The following is a 24,557-nucleotide window of genomic DNA, read 5'->3' as shown; positions in this document are numbered from 1 at the left end:
GGCCCTCCCAACCCCACCCCCATCTGCACATTTCCTGCTCCATTTCCAAAACAACTACTACTACTACCACGACGACTTTCATGCTGGAGTAAGGTAGGGATCTGCTGAGCTCTGCCTCCCAACACAGGTCTGATCATATAACCCATCACACTAAAACACTGCCTATTTCAGACACACAGTTCAGCCCAGAGCTGAAATTACTGGTCGTCATTCTGAAGCCAGAAGCAGTGATGTGTCTGAATTCCAGGGAGATGATTGAATGGAAATGTTCACATCTGATCACCTCTCACATACAAATTACTGTATATGCCAATCTGGCAATTACCTCAAAAGTAATAGGAAAAGCCATGCAATCAAATTCGTTATTATGGTTGCCTTCAATTATAGGAGGCAAGAACCTGAGTGCGGAAAATTTACTGAGGGAGAAAAATGAGTCTCTGTATCTATTTTAATTTTAAATCAAGTCATTTCATTTGGAAAACTCTTTTAATTTTGGAAAAGACTGTTGAAATACCCGGCTAAGTAGAAGGAAATAATCGGCTCATTTTCTCAGGCATACAAGGAAACTTTTACTGCACAAGATACAAAAACCTCGACTTCCAAGCTTCTTCAATTGAATTCCAACAAAGGGAAGCTCCAAGTCCCTAATACTTCTTAAAGGGACACAGAAAAACTGCATAAAGCCTTTAAGAATGGCACAAAAATATGGTTATGTCCCCCTGTACAATGTTTGACAGAGAAAACACCATATGTTCCACAAACCCTACTCTGTTTCCTGCCTGGCACATAAGAATACAGCTGGCCCTTGAACAATTTGGGTTTGAACTGGAGGAGTCCACCCATACACACATTTTTCTCGATAAATACAGTAAAGTACCAAAATGCATTTTCTCATCCTTACGAGTTTAACATTTTCTTTTCTCTAGCTGACTTTCTGGTAAGAATATAGGATATAATGCATGTAACATTCAAATATGTGTTAATGGACTGGTTTATACCATCGGTAAGGCAACAGTAGGCTAGTAGCAGCTAGGTTTTGGAGGAGTCAAAGATTATACTTGGATTTTTGACTGCCTGGGGGGTTGGTGCCCCTCATCCCCCACCGCCCCCCGCATTGTTCAAGTGTCAACTGTATTTCCCAGCATCCCCTGCAGTTCAGCAGGGCCAGTGTAATGTGGATGAAAGTGAGGCAAACCATATGGAGGCCTTGTCCCCAGAACCTCCCACATGGTCCTCTACACTCCCATACCCCAACGTGGAGGTTAGCTGACAGGATACCGGGGGTGGGGGCAAGGAATTCTGGGAAGAACCAGAAGACAGAGGAGTTCAAATCCTTGGATGACTGTAGGGAGCAAAACCTGCCCCACTGCCACTTCCCGGCTGACTTGTGCCGAGTCCCTGCGGTCTCCCCGGTTGGGGAGGCAGACTGTAGAGGGTATATCCTGCCTGAGCAGGTGCAAAATGCACCGGAATCACTCACTGCAAGCTTCAATTTTTAACGTATTTAAAAAAAGATAAAGTCGATCCGTATTATTCACACATTCCAAATGCGCTGATTTGCCTAGTCAGTAAGATTCATCACTAACCCCCAAATCAATGCTCGCGGCACCTTCACGGTCAATCAAGGACGTGTGCAGACCCTCACAGGAAACACAGAGTCCCAGCCGAGGTCAAACAGGGCCACGCTCGGCCTTCTTGCTTCGGCTCTTCTCATGTAAACAAGTGTCCTTTTCATGGTCCATTTAGTGCTAGGTTTTGCTTCACATTTTTCTTCTTTCTGCTGGTGATTCTGCTGTAGAAAATGGCCCCCAAGGTAGAGCTGCAGAGCTGGGCTGTGTTCCTAAGCACAAGAAAGCTGTAATGTGCCCGACACAGAAAATACACGTATTAGATAAGCTTCGCTCAGTCATGAATTAGTCATGCCGGTGGCTGCTCAATGTTAATGAATCAACAATAGGTGTGAGATACTGTCTTTAAGGAGAAACACACACGAAGCAAGGGGACGGGGCAATCAGCTGGCAAAAAGATTGTGACCAGAGGCTCAGAGGAACCTAACCCTGGAATTCCTCCTAGGAGCAATGATCCAAAGGTTGGTAATCCAGTGTTCTCGGCAACTCTGTAGAACCAAAACAGTGCAAGTAAGGAAAACTAAGTCTGTTAGTGGCCTTAAGAGTTGTTGTGAGGATTATACAAGATAATGTACGGTAAGTGGCGCATGCATAAGGGAGTATAAAAACGTTGACTACTACCTCCTTTAAAACTTCAGCTGCATGGCAGGTCAGTGAAATCACTCTATTTGCTCCCCACCCTACTTCAAATCCCTAGTGGAGCAAAGATTTTCTCTTTTCTTTTCTTTTTTTTTTTTTTTTAAGATTTTATTTATTTGACAGACAGAGAACCAAGTAGGCAGAGAGGCAGGCAGAGAGAGGAGGAAGCAGGCTCCATGCCGAGCAGAGAGCCTGATGCAGGGCTTGATCCCAGGATCCCGGGATCATGACCTGAGCTGAAAGTGGAGGCTTTAACCTACTGAGCCACTCAGGCGCCCCAGATTTTCTCTTTTAGTAAACAGAAAATACATTATAAGAGGGGTGCCTGGGTGGCTCAGCAGGTTAAGCAACTGCCTTATGCTTGGGTCATGATCTCAGGGCAGCTCGGGTCATGATCTCAGGGTTCTGGGATCAAGCCCTGAGTAGGGCTCCCAGCTCCATGGGGAGCCTGCTTTTTCCTCTCCCTCGCCCCTCCCTGGCTTGTGCATGTGTACATGCTCTCTCTCTCAAATAAATAAAATCTTTTTTTTTTTTTTTAAAGAAGATATGTTATAAGAGTTCAAATACTACCTCATATAACAGAGGACAAAGAGATTTCCTGGTAACTTAACAAGATCTGGAAACCAAGTGATCTGTCTAATGCACAAATGTAATGATTTTAGTGTTTTCATTTCCAAATATCTATGGACCCTTCCTGCTTTCCAAGGAGCCTGATAATCCCATTGAAAACGAAATAGGGGAATAAAACGTATCGTATCTATTTGGCAACTGTTCAGTATTAAGCATCACCAAATGTTAGCACCTTAATTCTGGAAGGGAAAGGACTATGCTTGAGATGGCCTCTCTACACCATGTTCTCCCATAGTTTTTCTTACTGTGTCAAATCCCATCTCACAGACTTGAGAGAACTTCCAATGTACACCACTAAAGCATATTCCAGTACTGGAAAGATAGGAAGTCTGGCTTTACTGTTTTTATTGTTTAGAGACAAGAGGAATTAAATCCAACCCCTACTGCATAGCATGGCCGAAACCACATAGTTTAACGACAGTAGGGAGACCTGTTCGCAGCCTGTAATGCAGGCAGGGTGCAAGAGGCATCCCTCATCTTCACAACTGCCCCACCCGATAGGCTCTGTTTATACCAGTGGAAGCAAGTAAGGTGCAGAGAGTTCAAATAACTTGCCTGCGGCCCCCAGCTCCTGAGCCTCAGGTGTCAGGTCTAACACCAAGCCCTTAGGTAAACAGTAGATGTGTATGAAAAGGCACTGTGGCCATCGTCCAGAGACACGCAGCCAGTAAGAGACAGAAGGTGCACTAAACACCAGCCTTTTTGGGTTCCAAAGTCTATAGTTTTTGACCATACTTTTGAGAAAACAATGGGGCACAGGCTAACTTCAAGCATGCTTTTGAGAAAACAATGGGGCACAGGCTAACTTCAAGCATGCTTCATCAGACCGGCAAAGTTTTCCACCACTAGCCTCATGATCTCAGTTTACCTGACACTTTAAAAATTAAAGCATGATTTTTAATGAAATATTCCATTCAATTAATACCTGCGATATGGTTCAAATAGTTGAGCAGAAAGTGCTATACTAAAAAGCAGAAGGCACTTTGCTTTACCCCTCCAAATCTCATACTCTCTTGAAGAAAACGGAGTCATCAGAGAACTCTCTTCAGGGACTATCTCCCATTTCTAAATACTCTATTTAAACAGATAGTTCAATGAATCAATTTCAGATATCTTTTCTTTTTTTTTTTTTAAATATTTTATTTATTTATTTGACAGAGAGAAATCACAAGTAGATGGAGAGGCAGGCAGAGAGAGAGAGAGAGGGAAGCAGGCTCCCTGCTAAGCAGAGAGCCCAATGTGGGACTTGATCCCAGGACCCTGAGATCATGACCTGAGCCAAAGGCAGCGGCTTAACCCACTGAGCCACCCAGGCGCCCCAGATATCTTTTCACTTCCGGCCATGACAGATGGGAGACTTGCTTTTTTACACCACACTCATCTCCTCAATATAACTGTATTCTTAACTTTATTTAAGTCAATAGCAAAGTTCGTGTTATGATGAGTGCGTGGTAAGAGCTGCACTCTTCAAAGTAAAGCAACATCTTCTGTTAAAATTAATTTCCTTTATTGTGTAGTTTTTTACATAGCTTCCAGAAGTCTCTAATTGCATTTTTTTTTCGGTTACCTTCCTTTTTTTGGTTACCTTCATGTTACTTGAATTTGTTGCAAGCTCCTTAATCATACCTGATGTTCTGAACTAGAAACACCCTCTCCCCGGCGTCCACTCACCAAGAGCCCTACATTCTCCTGTTTTCATCTCAACTGGCTCCTCTGAAAATCTCTTGCTACCTGGGTCTTTCTGTCACCTCACCGCTGTACAGAGACAGATTTTTCCTGAATTCCTCATCTCCTTACTTGGTTTTCTCCTTCATTTTGCTGAAGCATATCCCCCTCAAATGTCTTCCAAAAAATACCCCCAAGTGTTCGTTCTCAAGCAGTTTTGTGATTATGGTCACCTGTGGTTGTCACCCCCCCCCCCCCGCCCCCGGCAGTGGCAGCAGGTCAACCACTACCATGCCAGTTTGATTCTGTGCCTGAGAAACACTGACCTATGTGACTTAGGCTCGGCAGAGAAAAGATTAGGCTCACGATGGCTGTGAGCAGGGTTGACTGGTTAACTTTCCGCTCTGCACACCACACAGCCTGCTGGGATTAGCAGATCCTCTCCCAACTCTGAAGAAATGTGTCTGTAAATTAGATTTAGGAGGTATCACTTTCTAAATTCTAGCGATATTATTAGATTATCGCCAAAGGAACTACATTAACATGTTGCTGGGAACAAAAGGAAACAAAAAAGTGGATGTAAAGTAACTAATCTGAGTTGTTTCACTGCTTTCCATTTGCTGATGAGTGCACAGAAGAAACAAAATGGCTAGCGATGTAATTGCCCAAATAACTTAGAGAAGAAGATTCACCCTCACACTGCATAAAGGTTTTGATACTGTATTGCTTTAAATGTGCATATACACTGGTTTGATTTATTAAGTAACCTTTTAAAACTACAGTGCAAAGCCAATTTGAGTTATTATATAGATGTCTTTTACCCTCGAGAGATCACTTTCCAGCAATCACTGGTTCATGGATTTGGTTTGGCATGAATCAGATGCACATCTCTAAGTAATTTTGGAATGAACAGTGCATTCCTCCCTCGGAACAGAACGCCGTTTACGTGGGTGCGATTCTTGTCTCTGATCCGGTCCTTGAAGGGGCTTCCCTCCTATTCAATATTGAATGTAAACCCTGTCAGGTAGTCAGTTTCTAGTAAGTTAACCTCCTTAGGAATGTAAAATTCTGATTTAATTTACTGTAAGTCATAGAATGCTGAAGAAATGTGCTTGCAAATGGCTGTATTGCAAATACTGTAAAATTCTGATTTAATTTACTGTAAGTTACTGAAACCAAATCTTATGAAAAGAAACTCAAGTCATTCTTGGGAAAATTACCTCACTGAAGTCCTATGATTGAGGTATTTGGATGTTTGGAGGTGGCTCCTCTAGTAATTTCCTAGATTGGACAGTTTGGGCTGAGATAGTTCTATACTTTCACGTAAAAACTCACCATAATCATTATTAAATGTCAAAATCAGTTGCCTGAGACCCACTTTCATGCGGATGACTTATCTACACCAACAGTTTACTATTCAGCAGGTTTTTGGTGGCTGCAGGGCAATGATTCCGAGAACTGAGACCCAGGGGATCATCTTTCAAGGTCTGGATGAAACACAAAATTAACCCAGTATCGAAGAGCAGCTCTGACACGGAAGGGAACGCATCACGCTGGACCCCGGCTTCCCGTTGCCTGTGACACTGACGTCCACTGGCAAGTGCTAATGCTTTACATTCCTTTACCTCTAGTCGCTTCCACCTACATACTGCCCAGTATGTCTTGGGTTATCGTTCACATCCTAGATTGCTTTTTCTCATTAAGGGAACAAATAAACACACATTTCTACTTTGTTTTTGGAGGTAACATGAAAGAGGTTGTCAATTGTAAAATTCAAATGTTCTGAAAATTAGCTTTTGTCATGCTGCACTGTCCCTCTGTTCAGGCAGGTCTCAAGAAGACCCAGGTCCTTGGGTGTGGAAGAGGCACTCGCAGAGCACACTTCAGCTCTGCACGCCTCCCCCCTGCACAGAATCTTGTTTCCCCTATGAGCCTTCCTGTGCAAAAAGGTGAGCCCAAGAAGGGCTTTCCTTTAGAGCAAAGCTGAACAGGAGCAAGCTCGCAAGGACCGCTGTCGACAAGAAAAACGGAAGAACAATACAGTCCAAAATATAAATGGGGAAGGAAAAAAAAAGTAAGTCTTCAGCTAACAAATGTTAGGAGAACTGGCCTTTTGTTCACAAATAGCTTATAATCTACCTGAAGCTTATTCTTTGAGTAGCTTTAGGGTTAGCCGAGATTTGTAACTTCAGAGCAGTTTCAATGTCTGGGAATAGTTCAAGGTGTCTGGAGCTGGGTCTGGGCAGTAAGAGTCTCCTGGGGTCCATGACCTTGGAGGTTGGAGAGTGGCCTCCTCCAACAGCAAACCCCCCATGCTGCCCCCCCCCGGGCTCCCCACACTAGGACCCGCTCCCGGAAAGTGCAGGTGTGACTCAGAGCCCAGGCTTCTCCCGCACGTCCAGCCCCTAGTCACCCAGCTTGGTGCACACCGACAGTAAATCCTGCTTACGAATTACCTGCTGAAACACCATCCTTAAAAAGACTGGCCACGGCCCCACATCTCTCTCCTCTTGCTTCTCATGTCACCTCTCTAGAACAGCACAGCTTCTATATGGTACATCTGCCTACTTGATCGAATCAAGGCATGTTCGCAGTTGGCCTACATGCAAGGAATCTCTGCTTTCGCAACAGTGTTACTGGTGTTTTATGGGTGCCCCTTAAAAACCCTCACTCTTGACAACTCCCCCTCCCTCATCGTTATCTTCGCAAGCACTGCTCTGCTCCGGCATCCCCTCATCTGCCAGGCTGCTTGCCAGCCTTCTGCCTTCACAGTTGATAATCTTTGTAACAAACCTGCAAGGTAAACTGTGGCAAAGGCAGAAGACCTCGGAGGCCCGGGGGTCCGGGTGGGAGTCCAGCTCTGCCATGTACTGAACACGTCATGTGGGTAAGTTGCCCACCCATGCTGAGCCTGCTTTGCCAGCAATAACAGAGACTTTAAAAACTCCCAACCTAGCATTGGCGGCCATGTATGTGAAATGCTATGCTAAGCGGGTACTTGATAAATGACAACTATCATCATTATTCTTACGATCTTAACGAGGAGTAAACTCGGGCTCTGAGATGTGAAGTCATTCATCTAAACCATCTGTCCGGCTCATTCCAGAGTCTGTGCTCTCTCCTATGCAAAATACTGAACCACATAACAGACAGTTCAGAGTGTCCAGCACCTTCTGTGGCCACCGCTTACACTTGACACGGTGTCTGTTTGCTTCTCATTTTTCTAAAATAATATACTGATTATTCCCCACCTGCATCCACAAAGGAGCCACACCCACAGCAGGAAGTCTGCTGCGCCTTGCCCCTTTCTGTGAAGGCGCCTCTGATGTTTCTGTTTCTTGAGGGCACTCAAGAAAATAGGTACCTCTCTACACATCAGATACATTCCATTTCCACAAAAAGCCCCTAATCCTGGGGAAGCAAATTAGCCAATAAAAATCTTAACTACTAAGTTACTTCCTAGTTGGGTCCAATATGATTTCATGTAAGTCCTAGCACAAGTCCCTGCCTATCTCTACAGTCCTATTAGTTGGGTAATGGGAAAGAAAATGATCGCCCATCTGGTTTAATCTTTTGGCTTTATATGCAATATCTGGAATGTACAGTGCTTCTTGAAGGTGGCCGGAGAGTTTTTCAAATTAATTTGTAATTCCTTTGAAATATTCCCCTTAAGCTGCAGAATTCTATCTTTGGAAAATCCTTGAAACTCATAATTCAGGGCTCTGCACTTAATAAGTGTTCTTAAGCACAGCAGGCTCTCCATAAATATTTGCTGACAGTTCAATAAGCATTAGCTGATGATGTAACCCACTCTGAAAACACACACAAACTCTATCAAGATGCATCGTGTGGGCACAACTGCATCAGAATTCAGAAAAGTTTCCCTACAGCAGCCAACCCATGCCAATGGTTGATGTTTCTCTCATGCTATGCTTAGATGTTTGCAATTCTCTTTCTCTCCTCTTTGCCCATTGCTGGTTCCTTTACATCATTCAGGTCTCACTTCCAAAGTCAGAAGGAGCTTTGACTTCCTCCTCTCTGCCCACTTACTCTCTTTGTCCCGGTTCTATTTTATGTTCTTCACCGGACTTCTTAGCATCGGAAACATCTTACTTGTTCATTCTTCTCTGCATTCATTCACCTCCTACCATCTGTCTCCTCTGATCAGAGTGACAGCTCTATGACAGCAGGAGCTCAACCTACAGGTGACCACTGAGCCCCAGCACCCAAGAGTGGGCGCTACCAAAGAACATGTCAAATAAGGAAGAGATGAGTAAATCAGTGGTTCTGATGGTTGTTCTCCAGTCGTGTCTCATAAGTGAATCAAACTATAATCCAACACATGGGTAAGAGCCTGTTTCCCTTTATTTTATATCCCTTAAAGTCTTTAGAACAATTTTATCTATACTTTGGGTATTTAACAAAATCTCTGTTGAAAAAAGATTTGGGAAATATCTAAATGGCTCTGTTAAGAATATTATTTGGGAGGCCTGGGTGGCTCAGTTGGTTAAGCACCCAACTCTTGGTTTTGGGTCAGGTCATGTTCTCAGGGTCATGGGATCAAGCGCCCTGTTGGGCTCTGTGCTGCGCCTGGGGCCTGGTTTGGATTCTCTCTCTCTCCTTCTGCCCCTCCCCCCACCACTCTCCAGCTCAAGCTCACCCTCTCTTAAAAAAAAAAAAAAAAAAAAAGAACATTATTTAATTCCAGTGGTTCACAGGCTAAATGGTCACACATTTGAATGACAAAACCATTATTCTCTGACTACCTCATTTTCTGAAACCATTGATGAGACTAACTGGAAGGACGCTGGTCATTTCTTTCCAATGTGATTCTCAATTATTTCAACCTTGGCTCAAACAGTTTTCCCTAATTGGCCATATCTGACAAATGGACACATGGTCCAGATGAAGCAATTACTTCAGGTTTTTGAAAGCACCTACCACTTGTAGCAGTTCACTTCCTTTTTTTTAATGCACCTAGTAAAGATACCATCATAATGCAGGGCACTTTTAGGTTTAAAAAAAAAAAAAAAAAAAAGAGGAGAGTAATTTCGAGTTCTCTCTGGTAAGCACTAAGCACAGGCTGTAAATTACCCTTGGGTTCAACTAGGTAATTTTTTTACCACATCATATGTCAAAGGTTTCATAATTTCCATTTTCCGGCTGAAAATATAAACTTCATGAGATAAAAAATGTATTCTTGTATTATCTGTGCAAACAATTTGTCAGCACATTTTGGGATCCAGAAAACCTTCTACAGAGTATTTATTAGATAAAAAAAATCTTTCAACTCATTGGCCCATACTAATCTTTTTTCCTAGATCATGTTAGACTTCACAAGAGGTAAACAAACCGGTCCAACAATTACAAGAAGAAGAAACTACCAGAAGAAATTACAGAAATGGGTAAAATAGTAAACTATTTTCTTGAAGTAATTCCTTTAAACCATAGAAGCCTATCTTTTGAAAATCCTTGAAACTACAAAAATGGCTAAGGAGAAACTACAAAGTGGGTAAAATCGCAAACTACAAAGTAAAAAACATTGAAGATATAAAACTTATTAAATGTAAACTGGACATAAAATGGAAATTTGTCTGTTGGCTCCAAACTCCAGCTAAAGGTCAATGGGGGGAAAGTTATTCTGGCCTTAAAGAACTATCCCCTCCAACTCTATTAAGACTTACCTAATGGAGACGCCTGGGTTGCTCAGTGGGTTAAGCCTCTGCCTTCAGCTCAGGTCACCATCTCAGGGTCCTGGGATGGAGCCCTGCATCTGGCTCTCTTGCTCAGCAGGGATACTGCTCCCCACCCCACTCCCTCTGCCTGCCTCCCTGCCTACTTGTGATCTCTCTCTCTCTCTCTCTCTCTCTCTCTGTGTGTCAAATAAATAAATAAAAGACTTACCTAATGGTTTTTGGACCATTCATAACCATCATCTCATTCCTTCCTCTCTTTACAGACTAAGGGTTGCTGGGGAGGAGATTCTCCAGGGTAAAAGCACTCCCTCCCCCTGGGAGTACTCTGACCTTGTGCACTCACCTACCAGAAGCTAAGTAAGGAAAGTGCCCTAAGGCAACCCCTTGGAGTGATAATGGATACTTGCAAGGAGGGGAAATGAACCTAATATTTTACACTTGAAAGCAACTTGAAAACTAAGTCTAACAAAGAAGATGTTAAAAACCTGTATTTCAGGTTTACAAAATGTTGTTTTTGGATTTTGTTTTGGTTTGGTTTGGTTTGGGGTTTTTTTGCAGAAGATTAAACCAATATTTTGCCAAAGCACTCAACTGAGTTTACTGACCCTTGATTGGGGGAAATGCATAGTTTGTTGAATGCTGAAAGCCTTTTGATGTTTTGGGCAAGGATATTTTAAAAGAATTTCCTCCTTGTTTCTGTCTTCATTCAACATCATTAAAACAAGAAAAGAGTCCAAGATGCTAATTCTCTAAAATTATTAACTTGATCCTGAATAGGTATGTAAATACTCCAATCATACTGGTGTAGATGCACAAAAACAAGCACACACAATACACAACACACACACACACACACACACACACACAACACAGAGTCCTAAAATTTCTAATCAAACATAGGTGGCTTTAAGCTATTTCTTTTTTCTCTTCTTTTAAAGGAAAACTCCTCTGTTCATACTCCACAAGTTCTCCAATGGGTTTTCTTCTTTCAGAATGTTTTTTTTCCTGGAGATGGTCATTGAAATGAATAAAAAATGGACAGACCCAGCCAAGTGAATTCTTGGCTGTAATATCCTTGGGAAGTGCTTTGTGGGTAGGCAGCTGAATGAACCGCTATAAAAGTCACGGAGTTGGCACTTAATCATTTCCGTTTCTCTGTTCCTGGGCCACATCGCTCCTTTTTGCTTGCATAAGAAATGTCGGGCTGCTAACAGGGAATCAATGTTTTAATGTTCAATTTCAACCAAATACTGAATATGTGTTTTCTAATAAGAGTTTCTTCCAATAAATTTTCCGGTTTTGTCCATGGTGGGAAAGATAGCCCACATCCACGGTGCCAACTTTTATTCAAGTTCTTCCAGATTTGATTTTTGTATCAACAGTAGAATATCTAGCACTTGTACCAGGGTCTGCTACTTCTTCCTATATTCTCTTGTGTCTTCTGTAGTAATAAGAATGGGATGTTTAGTGAGGTACACTGCCATTCAGCTTTAAGTCTACTTTCTCTAGCTTCTTCTGCATTGGGTGTGATCAGGTGACCAAGCCTCAGTCAAAGAGATGTGCAACCTCCAAACCTCCAAGTATCTTCCTCATGGGGATGAAAAATTGCCCCATTTGTCACTCCCTCCTTTCAACTGCCTAGAATGCAGATCTAATGTGATGGGTGGAGCTCTAGCAGCCATATTGAACCATGAGATAGAAGCCTAGTAATCAGGGTTGAGAGTAGAGTAATACAATCTTGGGTCCTGACAGCATGGTGAAGACATCACACCAACCATGGACTACCTACCTTTGAGTTTCTTTTATTTAAAAGAGAAATAGACTTATCTCATTGAAACTACTGTCATTTTAGGGTTTTGGTCACATGTGGCCAAACCTGATCCTGATAGAGCATTCTTCTTGGGTTTTCCTGGCAATCTTTCTACAAAATTCTATTCCCAAACCCATTTATATGCAATTCTAAAAATACAGGGTCTCCAAATTTCATCAGGAAGATTCATATGAAGCCATTAGCTAAATTTCTTCATTCCACAGGTCTAAATAGCAAGCATAGCATGATCTTGGAATGATACTGGAGATCACCTGGGCAACCCCAGAAGAGATTAGTCCTGCTCAGAATGGAAACAACATGTTGGAGACTCTGTTGGTCATGTTCTGTAATGTTCTGCCCACTTTATTAGCCTCCTAAGCCAGCAGAGTTTCTACTTCTAAGAACTACACGTGTCTGTCTCACTGAACTATGAACCAGAGAATGAGACTCACTATCTGAAGACAGTGTGTTTGCTTCAAAAGCATTATCTTAAGTTAAGGGAAGTGAATCAGTCAGAGGTCTGTTGGCTTAAACCAACTTCTCCCAAAATGGGCTTCATCTCAATGCATTTTCGAAACTCAGATTTCAGATTGGTGGACAGGCAGCAGACTTACACGTTGTAAGCTCAGAAAACAACCACTGCTACAGCTGTGGCTTTGTTCAGTTCTCTACCTTTGCGGTTTCGGAGGTTGAGGGCAGTCTAGTCAATGGTGCTATTATCCTGATGGTAAGCCAAATAAAGCCATGTTATCTTTTTAAAAGCCACAAAGAATTCTTGTAATACTGTCACCATGCAAAATGACAATTTGTAAACCTGCATCAGCTGCCGACTTATTCGGTGACATGACAATTAGAAAAGCACCATGACAGGATTAGTTGCATTTTGTATAAAAGAGAAATTCTTCAGGGATTTAATTGATAATGATATAGAGATGGAAAATATTTTCTTCCCATCCTTAAGCATGGACACAATTCACAGAAATTCCTCAAGCTGGCTGTGTCTGAGGTTTCGGAAAACTGAAAACATACTCCAGTTTGTCTCTTCAGACCACTCCCCTGTACCAGTACTGTACGACTTAAGCCCAAATGAATAGTCAAAGAGTGTTAGCACAGTTGAGTTCTGTTTCTTATTAGAATAAAGCTTCCAAACATGTCCCCAGACACATTTATGTCATGTCTTCTCTATTCGTGGTTAACTTCCTGGACTCCTGACCAGACATTTCGGCAAAGCCATCCTACCAACGGAGGCCAGTCCCCTGCACCCTCCACAATGGAGCTCGGCGCATTTGGACAGATGGAGAAAGGCCCAGATGGAGTTAGGCGCGCTAACTCAGGACCGTGTGGGGGGACGGTGCGACGCGCTCGGTCAGTTCACACACGCAAACACAAGTCAAGCACTCAGCCTGGCCCCAGGCAGGTGCTGGGCTCGGCATCATAAGTTAGGAGACACCGACTTCTCATAACTTCTCATAAGTTAGGAGACACCGACTAGTAAAATAACAAACTGCGATACATCACCAATGACCTGATAGGAAATCGTGAATCTAGCAAAATGATGGATATGGAAAGGCTTTTAAAATTGTCACCGTGGCTTCATCAGGGGAGGCATAGCCCCCCACCTCCTTCTGAGAGCGATCTGAAGTCACGCATGCACATCCTTGGCTACTAAAAAGTCTTAGAGCCTCCAAAATAAAATTTTAAAACGACATTAAAAAGTCCAAGGGACAGTACATAGGTAAGGTGCAAGGGGCCCCTGTCATCTGAAGACCCGGAGGGCACAGGCGGCCTGGGCGCCACATTCGCAGATGGACTGAGCACTGTAACTGAGCAGTCTCACTGAAACAGCCCTGCCCCGTGCTCGGGTCCTCCCCCACACCCTCAGGGTCATAGTCTGTCCCCCTCCTGACTGCCAGGTGAGGTGGGGACCAAAGGCGTAGCGCAAGTGCGGTGAAAACCATCACAGAGCTGACAAAGAGGCTGTATCTCATGAAGGCCACGAGCAGTGCCGAACACCTGCTCAGGGCACAGCAAAGCTGTGGACAGGAGAGGGCCGGCCTACACGGACGGGGTTAAAACTGACGCAGACAGTGACGGGAAGGTTGCTTCCACAGAGGATGATCACACTCCCAGAGGATTTAGGGGCCCTCGGGAAACTGCTGGCACCCTCGAATGCTGCTGCAGGAATGAACCCCTTGAGAACCAAGCACTGCAAGGTGAAACACGAAGCAAAAGATGTCGTATCATGTTATTACGTCACTGCAGAGGGATCAGAAGGAAAATCAACAAAGCAACTGCCACAGCACTAACCACAGGCCGGGGACTTGTACAACAGAAACTTATTTGTTCACAGTTCTGGAAGCCGCAGCCAAGGGCAGGGTGCTGGCAGCCTTGCTTTCTCCAGAGGCCCCCTTCCCCTCACTGCATCTTCAAGGGGCGCCCTGGTGTCTCTCTGTCTTCTTATACGGACGTCAGTCCTACAGCATTAGGCCCCGAACTTCTGACCTTATTTAACATTAATTACCTCCAAAAGGCCAAATACAATCACGCTGCGGGGTAGGGCTTCAACATATGAATTTTGGGGGACACAATTCAGTCCATAACAACCAGCAAACCTAGGGAATAACAGAGATGGAAAAGTCAAGGGTGGCTTCCAGAATCCTGCCTTCACAGAGATCAGGAACACATGTAAGAACTGGGTGTGTTACACTTTTGTTTGGGAGGAGAAGAGAAGAAAAATGGATGAATTCTGTATGGGGCATATGAAATTATTACAAATACACAAACTGTGTATATATATCTGTATCTGTATAGATACGTGGATTGTTACATCCAAGAGGCAGTTGAATATATGGGGCCTAGAACTCAGGTGAGGTTATGTGTCCAAATGTAGGTAGACAGGTGGGGAGACAGACAGATAGATAGATAGATAGATAAGATGGGTGGATGGATGGATGGACAGACTGAGGGACAGATGCATAAGGAAGATGTTAGTTGTATTTGACACCATGGCCCAAGGAGATGGCCCAAGGAGACTGTGAAAACAGTGATCATGGCCAAAGCAGGTCCACGTTTACGAGAAAGGCAGAGAAAAGGAGGCAGGGGAGAAAACCAAGAAATAACAGAAAAATAGGAATTATTCAGGAGACAGTGTCTAGTTAGCAAGGATAAATGTGAAAAATGAACAAGTCTTCAAAAAGGAGGTGACATCTGCCCAGAGTTGGCCCCAACCTACTGAAATCAGGCAAACATCAGAACTATGACCTCCTCAGATGGCTGTTGAAAACAGAGTAGAACTCCAAAACACCTGTGTGATTTATTGACACAGCTGGGCTGGGTTTGTTCTCGCTCGGTAGGCAGGTTGGGGGTTAACAGTGCAGGGGTGCGCTCACCTCGAGCTTCCCTTTAATGACACGTCAGCCATCTCTTCTCCCCGGCATGACTCACCCCTGCTTCATTTGGGGCATTCCAGGTGGAGGGTCCCTCTCTCACCTTAGGGGCAGAGTACAGAGGGGGGTAAAACAACTTCCTAACACTCCTGAAAATCAGAAACGTGTTCTCCATGCTTGTCCATTATAGGAATCTGTAGTGGAGAGTCCAATATGGAAAAACAGTAAGTTTTATACTGAAAATTCGCTACCAAAAATAATAGTCTAATAAAACCAGACCACTTAGCAATGTTGTAATGACTCTATTAAAACACTATCTTTCAGAGACGGCAGCTGCACTTGCGGTGAGCACAGCAGAACACACACACTCATGGAATCACTATGTCGTACATCTGAGACTAATGTAACTGTGTGTCAACGATATTTCAATTAACAACAACAACAATGGCAGACCTTTTGGAATAAAGTATTTAAAGCTATGAGTGTTTTAAATGACTTTGAAAGAGATAAAAACTGAGCGCAACCAAAACCGTATTTCAGTTGGTTCACTGACTGGGGCCCACCATCTACACGATCAATCATTAATGAAAGCCACTAATTCAAGTTCATCCAGCAGTGGCTGATTCAGGTGTAGTAAATGGGCGTGGCTGAGGTCCACGTGACTCAAACCAGGTGAATCATCCGGCAATTCTAAGTAGCCCCCCATCCAGGACTCCCATTTTGGGAATCATCAGAAGCAGAAGCAACGTTGACCACTCTGAGCACCGCACTCCTGAAAAAGATTGTCCAAGGGAGGAGCTGTCTGAATAGGTTCACCCACGTGCCCAACTGGGTAGGCTACGGAGGAGTGAATTCTCTGGAATATGCAAGTTCCATCTCCCACCCCCCCCAACAAAATCTCCTTTTTATTCTTCTTCCCTTTTTCTTGGCACACATGCACACACAGAAATAATGATGGTGATGATGATGCCAAAGCAAGAGAACAGCACGGCTCTTGCACGGTAATGTGAATGTGCTCGACGCTACCGAACACTGAAAGATGATTAAGATGGAAAATTTTATGTGGGCTTTTTATTACAGTGTTTTAAAGTTTTCAGTAAAATGCAAGGAAGAGATATGCCTGGGTGGCTCAGTGGGCTAAAGCCTCTGCCTTCGGCTCAGGTCATGATCCCAGGGTCTTGGGATAAAGCCCCGCATCCGGCTCTCTGCTCAGCAGGGAGCCTGCTTCCTTCCCTCTCTCTCTGCCTGTCTCTCTGCCTACTTGTGACCTCTCTGTCAAATAAACAAATAAAATCTTTTTAAAAAAATAAAATAAGCTGAGCGGAGCCGCGGGCGGGAGGCCGGACGGACCGACTGATGGGAGGGACGGGAGGCGAGCAAGATGGCGCAGACTCAGGGCACCAGGAGGAAAGTCTGTTACTACTACGACGGAGATGTTGGAAACTACTATTACGGACAAGGCCATCCAATGAAGCCTCACCGAATCCGTATGACTCACAATTTGCTACTTAACTATGGTCTCTACCGAAAAATGGAAATCTATCGCCCTCACAAAGCCAATGCTGAGGAGATGACCAAGTACCACAGTGACGACTACATTAAATTCTTGCGCTCCATCCGCCCAGATAACATGTCTGAGTACAGCAAGCAGATGCAGAGATTCAACGTCGGTGAGGACTGTCCGGTATTCGATGGCCTGTTTGAGTTCTGTCAGTTATCTACTGGTGGCTCTGTGGCGAGTGCTGTGAAACTTAATAAGCAACAGACGGACATCGCTGTGAATTGGGCCGGGGGCCTGCACCACGCAAAGAAGTCTGAGGCATCTGGCTTCTGTTACGTCAATGATATCGTCTTGGCCATCCTGGAACTGCTAAAGTATCACCAGAGGGTGCTGTATATTGACATTGATATTCACCACGGCGATGGCGTGGAAGAGGCCTTCTATACCACAGACCGGGTCATGACTGTGTCCTTTCATAAATACGGAGAGTACTTCCCAGGAACTGGGGACCTACGGGATATTGGGGCTGGCAAAGGCAAGTATTATGCTGTTAACTACCCGCTCCGAGATGGGATCGATGACGAGTCCTATGAGGCCATTTTCAAGCCGGTCATATCTAAAGTGATGGAGATGTTCCAGCCCAGTGCGGTTGTCTTACAGTGTGGTTCCGACTCCTTGTCTGGGGATCGGTTAGGTTGCTTCAATCTGACCATCAAAGGGCACGCCAAGTGTGTGGAGTTTGTGAAGAGCTTCAACCTGCCTATGCTGATGCTGGGAGGAGGCGGCTACACCATCCGTAACGTGGCCCGCTGCTGGACGTATGAAACAGCAGTGGCCCTGGACACGGAGATCCCGAATGAGCTTCCATACAACGACTACTTCGAATACTTTGGACCAGATTTCAAACTTCACATCAGTCCTTCCAATATGACCAACCAGAATACCAATGAATACCTGGAGAAGATCAAACAGCGACTGTTTGAGAACCTGAGAATGCTGCCCCATGCACCGGGGGTCCAAATGCAGGTGATTCCTGAGGACGCCATTCCTGAGGAGAGTGGCGACGAGGATGAAGAAGATCCTGACAAGCGCATCTCAATCTGTTCTTCTGACAAACGAATTGCCTGTGAGGAAGAGTTCTCCGACTCTGATGAGGAAGGAGAAGGCGGTCGCAAGAACTCTTCCAACTTCAAAAAAGCCAAGAGAGTCAAAACTGAGGATGAAAAAGAGAAAGACCCAGAAGAGAAGAAAGAAGTCATAGAAGAGGAGAAAACCAAGGAGGAGAAGCAAGAAGCCAAAGGGGTCAAGGAGGAGGTCAAGTTGGCTTGAGCAGACCTCTCCAGTTCTGGCTTCCTGCCAAGTTCCCCACCTTCCTCCCACAAGCTCTCAGATTTTATATTTTCTATTTCTGTGTGTTTATATAAATATATATTAAATATAAATATCCCCTGGGACTAGACAGGAACCAGGGCCCTGAGCCCAGGGCACGTGTTAGAGTGAGCTTTTTTAGTGGCTGTGGCTGCCTTGCTGCCACCCAGCCTTCCCCAGTTATTACTTTTGAACCATAAAGGGTGCCGGGTCTGGAAGGCATACTCTTAAGCAGCCATAGGACAAAATCCTGAAATGTCAAGTGCCTGCTTAGTAGCTTTGGAGAGGTGCCCTTACTGAGCATTCTAGGAGTGGCTGGGTCTTCAGAGACACCCCTCGCCCCCTGCCCAAATCAGGCTCCTTAAGGTAACATCAGCCATTTTAGGTTGGTTCTGTTATCATACCTTCCCCACTAGCCCCATGTGAGCCAAGGAACTCACACTGCCTGCCCTCTATCTTCACCCAATTCTGCAGGTGGAGATTGGTGGTCTAGTATCCTTTTTGAGATACTATTTTCATTTTCGTGAGAATCTTTGTAATAAATTGGTACATTTCTACAAAAAAAAAAAATAAAATAAAATGCAAGGAAGAAGAGAGAGAAAGACAAAGCCATGGACTGCTATTACCCTAGTCATAAGCTCAGCTAAATGATAGGCTAATGGGAAGGTGTAAGAGACAGAAGGTCCAAATCTCAGGAATTTATTCTAAGTATAATGAGTACAAATGGCCACGCATGTGCAAAGAGGGGAGTTGGGGGTTAGTCTGACTTCTCTTTTTTGACGTCCATACCTTACATCCGTTTGATGGAAGGGATCAGAGGAATCCAGTTTAACTTAATTTCACCCTTACTGCCTGCGTTAGAAATGCCAGTGCCACTGTTACTTCAAACTTTGTGATCTTGGGCAAGTTTCATTTATTGTGATAAATGGGGATGTTGGCACAATAAAAAGATCTGATACACATACAGCATATGTAGTATGCCATCACTATACATCAAAAGGGGAAAAGAAAAGCCTTGTGTTTGCTTTGTGTGCATTCCTTCTCTTCAGGTCCAAAGCTTCTGCTTGGGGTTCATTCCTGTATCAAGGTGTCGTCAAGTTCTGGAGACACACACACACACACACACACACACGTCATGGCTGATTTCACTGTCAACAAAAAGGTCCAACAATCATCTTTTTTGTTTTTAGACACAAGTGAAGGGTGTTTTTGTTTGTGCATCGGATCCACTGGTGAAATCATCGCAGCCCTGGGAATTACTCACTAGCTAAATAAGCTTTCTGTGACACCAGGGGAATATAAACCATTGTTTTTTCCAGGACTCACAGCAACAGACACTATTTCTACTTGTTCCTATTTAAAGGTAAGAGAAGGGGAATCTTGGAAAATAAATTCTAACGATTTGAAAAGCATAACAACTGCATGTCTGCTTTAACAACACTTTGCACATATGTAAACACAATTAAATTTCTATTCCGGTTCATTACGTAGTATCATCACTGCTTTTTTTCCCGTCTGCCTCACTCACCCCTTCCAGCCCTGACACATCCAACAACAAACCCACTCCCGCTGTAAGAGAAGAAGCTCTCTCAATTCCTCTGAGAGATGGTGGGGCAATTTCCTCTGCCTCCATGCAAATTGCTTGAGATGCAAAGAAGGAAACAAGTGGGTCTTCCAGGTCCATAGTCCCTGAAATGCACTGGCATAATTCTGAGTTAAGGAAGGACTAATGCTCCAAACTGCGGCTTAACTATGCTAGTATTGTATCTGGACTTGATTCCCTTTAATTAATTAATTAATTGAGAGAGAGAGAGAGAGAGAGCAGTAGGAGGGAGCAGAGGAAGAGAGAAAAATCCCAAGGAGGCTCCACACCCAGCCCTCATGATCCTGAGATCATGACCTGAGCTGAAATCTAGAGCCTGAGGCTCCACCGACTGAGTCGACCAGGAGCCCCAATTCCCTTCAACACAACCGTTCAGTGGAAATACCCTCTCCCAAAAACCTGTGTCACTGGAAAATAAGCAACAAAGATGCAGACTCACCCAGGTGCCACCTGTTTGCCGGGTATGCACCCAAATAATTTGTCATTAAGAAATGGTTGCTTTCACACATGCCCTGACTTCTTTCTGATCAAGGTCCTAACCTTTTATTCTTCCAAGTGATCTATAAAGCTTAAGGGTCGACCTGCCCCATCCCATACGGTACATTAGCAGACACCCTCCAGACAGTTAGGAAGAAGATAATGGTCCTGTTCATCATCTCCCTGCTCTAGCTGAGTACTGCTTGTTACTTGCAGGCCCTCAGCAAAGGCTCCCACGAGAGAGTCCTACAACAAGCAATTAGTGCAGCCCACGCAGCTCCCACGTCTGGCCCCCAGTGTCTCCTTCTGTCCCACGGGCTGCTCTTCCCACAAGTTTACCACGGCGATGGGTATTCCTGCCTAAAACCAGCGGGATCAGAGGGCAAATCATCGTGTCACGACTTAGTAAAGGCTGCTAGGGTTGGGGGAGGTGGCAGTGGGAGAAGCACCTGAAGAGAAGGTCCCAGTGTCCAGAAACAGAGACCCCTATGCAAATCCCCAGCTGGGTGAGTACCTCTGTGACCCAGGGGGAGTTACTTAACCTCCCTAAGACCTGATTTTTTCTGCTGTGAAACAGACTCGATAAGGACAGCTGTCCTCCAAAGCCTGTCCAGGGGGTTACGGAGAACCACACACGCAAGTTCTAGACTCGTACCGGGCTGATCGTGGGGAAGTCCCAATACCGACCATTGTGGTTTCCATGTGCTCAGACTCCTCAGGAAACTCATGAAAGGGCTTCATCAATGGAACCATTTATGGACATTTCTTTGAGCTCCTCAATTAAAGCTGCTATTGGTTTCTAATCAATTTAAATCAAATATTTAGAACTTGGCCCTGCACCATTCCCCTGGTTTGGCTCTTCTCCTAGGGAGTCCGCTCGGCATCTGATACCCTCAGGCCTTCGAATCAAAGTTCTTTCCTACTATCACCTTCGTCTCAAAGAAAAATGTCCTTGTCTGCCTCCTCTCTTACTGACAAACACCCTAAGACAGAGGTACCGACTGCACCAGTAAGAGTTTAAGTGCAACGCTTGCTTCTGGTTACCGTCCAGATGAAATCGGAAGGGACATAACCCATCTACGTGAAAGTGCCCAGGACGGCAGAGGGTCAAAATGAAAATATCTGTGCTCTGTGGGTGGGGCCAATTGTCTCCGTCCCCGTGACTTCCACACCCACAGCTCTGGCAGAAGGAAGCGGCCTTAGGGGACCAGGTTCTGCTCCACCTGCTAGCCCACGGGGGCCACCCCCGAATCTGAACAAGGAAATCCTGAAAGAGCAGCAAAAGAAGGAGCAAAAAGAAAAGCTGCAAGGGTCAGGGGGGCGGGGGGCGGGCAGAGGGGCCGCAGTGAACCAGAGACACCGGGAGAATGTGGAGAGAAGGGGGAACAGAGGCGGTGGCACAGAGGCCATGCGGTGGCCGCGCGGTAGCCATGGGGAGAAGGGCAGGAAGCCAGCTGGCAGCGCTCACCCAGGCCCCAGGTTGCTGGGTTACATTCCCCCGCAGCCTTCAAGTGAAGATCCAGAAACACCTGCTGCTGCGGGCCCCAGACCAGCAGCTCGGGATTCACAATCACTCCGGAGCTCCCAGCCTTACGAGGCCCAGCCCCGGCTCCCCGCTCTCGGATTTCCACCGGCTCCTGTTTCCCTCCGCGCCTCATGTGCAGGTTTGCCCGGATGGATTTCTGTCCCACCAGCCAAGAGTCTCCCAGAAATCCTGCTGGTGTTGCCAGTGCTATGGAGACACAGCCTTTTACTGCTCTCACTTAGTCCTGCAACACCTGATAGTAAGGGAGACGTTAGAAAAGGCACCCCAAACGACCTCTATTACCTGTTTTTATAACAGAGAGTTTTGTATTTCATTACAGCATTCTTTCTGCACCACATCACACTGCTCAATAAAACTCCTTCTTTACAACAGCATCCATTCATCTTACAGAAATGAAGGAGCCGCACGTCTGTTCTGTTCCCCGCCAGGGGTGACGCTGGGCAGCCGGGAATGAGCTCCATGGGAATAGCTTTACAAGCTGGCTCTCCCACCATCAGATGGAGGCTCTGAGCCCAAACAAGCCCCCTGGCCCTCTGCAGGACATGGTAGAGGCAGAGCCATCTGCTTCGAAAGCATGCTATTCCCACCTAACGGCCTGCCCTGAGCTAGCATGGGTCTGGATCCAAGGGCTGCGTCACACTGGATTTTGCACTGCTCTGGTTTACTTATTTCAGGAAATGCCAAGTCCACTGCATTTTATAGTCAAACTGTATTATCAAGTAAAAACCAAAACCTACTTGAAAAATGTTCCCCAGGCCTGCACAGAATACCATGTACATGCTACAGTATAAATATACAAAGATTCAAATATTAGAAACGTGCAAAATACACACACACACACACACACACACACACACATTCTTGCTGTGTGCTTTCCTTCGGGAACAAATAGACATGAGGGAAAATCTAGACTTCTCTTTGTCTTTAAGTTTAATCTGGGACACTCAAAGAGACAATTAGGTCAACTATTATGTACCAAAATCTTGGGCAAAATGCCAAGCAAGCATTTAATTTGAAAAACTACCTCGGAATTCTGCTAATATTTTTAACTTTTATACACCTTTTGATTTGCAGCCATATCGATTAAGTGGTTTCAGATGACATTCCAGATATGACAGGGTCTAAAGGAAAAAGGTATATGATCTTTTTTGTGTGTTTTTTTTTTTGCTTTTGCTTTAGAAAATTTTTTATTTTGAAAAATTTCAAGCCTCTGTATAATTTCAAAAACTATACAAACCCTACGTCCTTCACTCAAATTCATCGATGGTTCACATTATTTCTCATCTCTTTGTGTCTCTCTCCATAAATATATACATTATTATTATTATTATCGCAAACCCATTAGAGAGTACGCTGCAGATATCATCATCTTTTATGCCTAAATGCTTCAGTGCTGATCTCCTAAAAACTGGGATGTTCTCATATATAATCTACACTGGGTTGAATAGTGTCTCCCCCTCACCAATACACACACACACACACACACACACACACACAAAATCAGGTCCACCTGGATCCTTAGACTGTGACCTTATTTGGAAACAGGATCTCTGCAGATGCAATTAGTTAAGATGAGGTCATACTGGGTCAGGGTGGGGCCTCACCCCAATGACTGTGTCCTTATAGGGCCATGTGAAGACACAGACACACAGGGGAAATGCCACGTGATGCCAGAGGCACTGACAGCCGTGAGGCAACTAAAGGCAAGGCAAGATAAGGATGGCCAGCTACCACCAGGAGCTGCAAGAAGCAAGGAGAGGTGTTTTCCTAGGGCTTCCAGAGGGAGCACGGCCCTCCTGACTCCCTGATTTCAGGCTTCTAGCCTTCAGAACTGGGAGAAAATTGTACTTCGGATGTTCTAAGCTGCCCAGTTCGAGGAACTTCGTTACAATAGTCCTGGGGAGGGGCGCCTGGGTGGCTCAGTGGGTTAAAGCCTCTGCCTTCGGCTCAGGTCATGATCCCAGGGTCCTGGGATTGAGCCCCACATCGGGCTCTCTGCTCAGCGGGAAGCCTGCTTCCTCCTTTCTCTCTCTCTGCCTGCCTCTCTGCCTACTTATGATCTCTGTCTGTCAAATAAAATAAATAAAATCTTTAAAAAAAAAAAAATAGTCCTGGGGAGCCAATACATAACCACAATCCACTGACAAAGTTATAGGAAATTTAACATGGATACAATGCTAATATCTAATAGATAGCCTGCATTCAAATTTCATAAAATTTCCCAGTAATGTCCTTAATAAAATTTTTTACACCAAACCGGGCTTGAGTCCAGGATCACACACTGCACTGAGCAACGCCAAGCCTCCTGAGTCTCCTTCCGCCTCGATCAGCTCTTCGTTTCCTTGTCTTTCAACACGGTCATAGTTCTGGTTCGTACACACCAATTGTTTGTGGACCAAGTAGTAGCTTAAGATCCCGAACATACATTTTCTTGTTGTTGCTTTGCTATGTACCACTACTACCAACATCTTTGTTTTTCCACACATCTCCTCACCCCCTTAAAAGTCCTACCCCTAATTAAAGGCCCAAACTAAGGCCTACTTCCACCATGAATCCTCTACCTACCCCAAGTCGTGTCATTCCTCCCCCTTCCAGAATTCTGTAACAG

At 44.7% G+C, this 24,557-nt stretch overlaps 2 protein-coding genes across 21 annotated transcripts in view; one reads left to right on the top strand and one right to left on the bottom strand.

Moving 5' to 3' along the window:
• NCAM1 (neural cell adhesion molecule 1) overlaps positions 1-24,557 on the bottom strand; it is a 301,507-nt gene that overhangs the window by 225,234 nt on the left and 51,716 nt on the right. The gene's annotated exons all lie outside the window — the stretch shown is intronic.
• LOC122912289 (histone deacetylase 1) lies at positions 16,779-18,904 on the top strand. The gene has a single exon (XM_044257856.1). The coding sequence runs from the start codon at positions 16,836-16,838 to the stop codon at positions 18,282-18,284; it is 1,449 nt and encodes a 482-aa protein (XP_044113791.1). The 5' UTR covers positions 16,779-16,835; the 3' UTR covers positions 18,285-18,904.

Source organism: Neovison vison, chromosome 7 (genome assembly GCF_020171115.1).
Source record: "Neovison vison isolate M4711 chromosome 7, ASM_NN_V1, whole genome shotgun sequence".
NCBI classification, from domain to species: Eukaryota; Metazoa; Chordata; class Mammalia; order Carnivora; family Mustelidae; genus Neogale; species Neogale vison.
The sequence above is the reverse complement of the archived record's forward strand: the minus strand, read 5'-3'. Positions and strand labels throughout refer to the sequence as shown.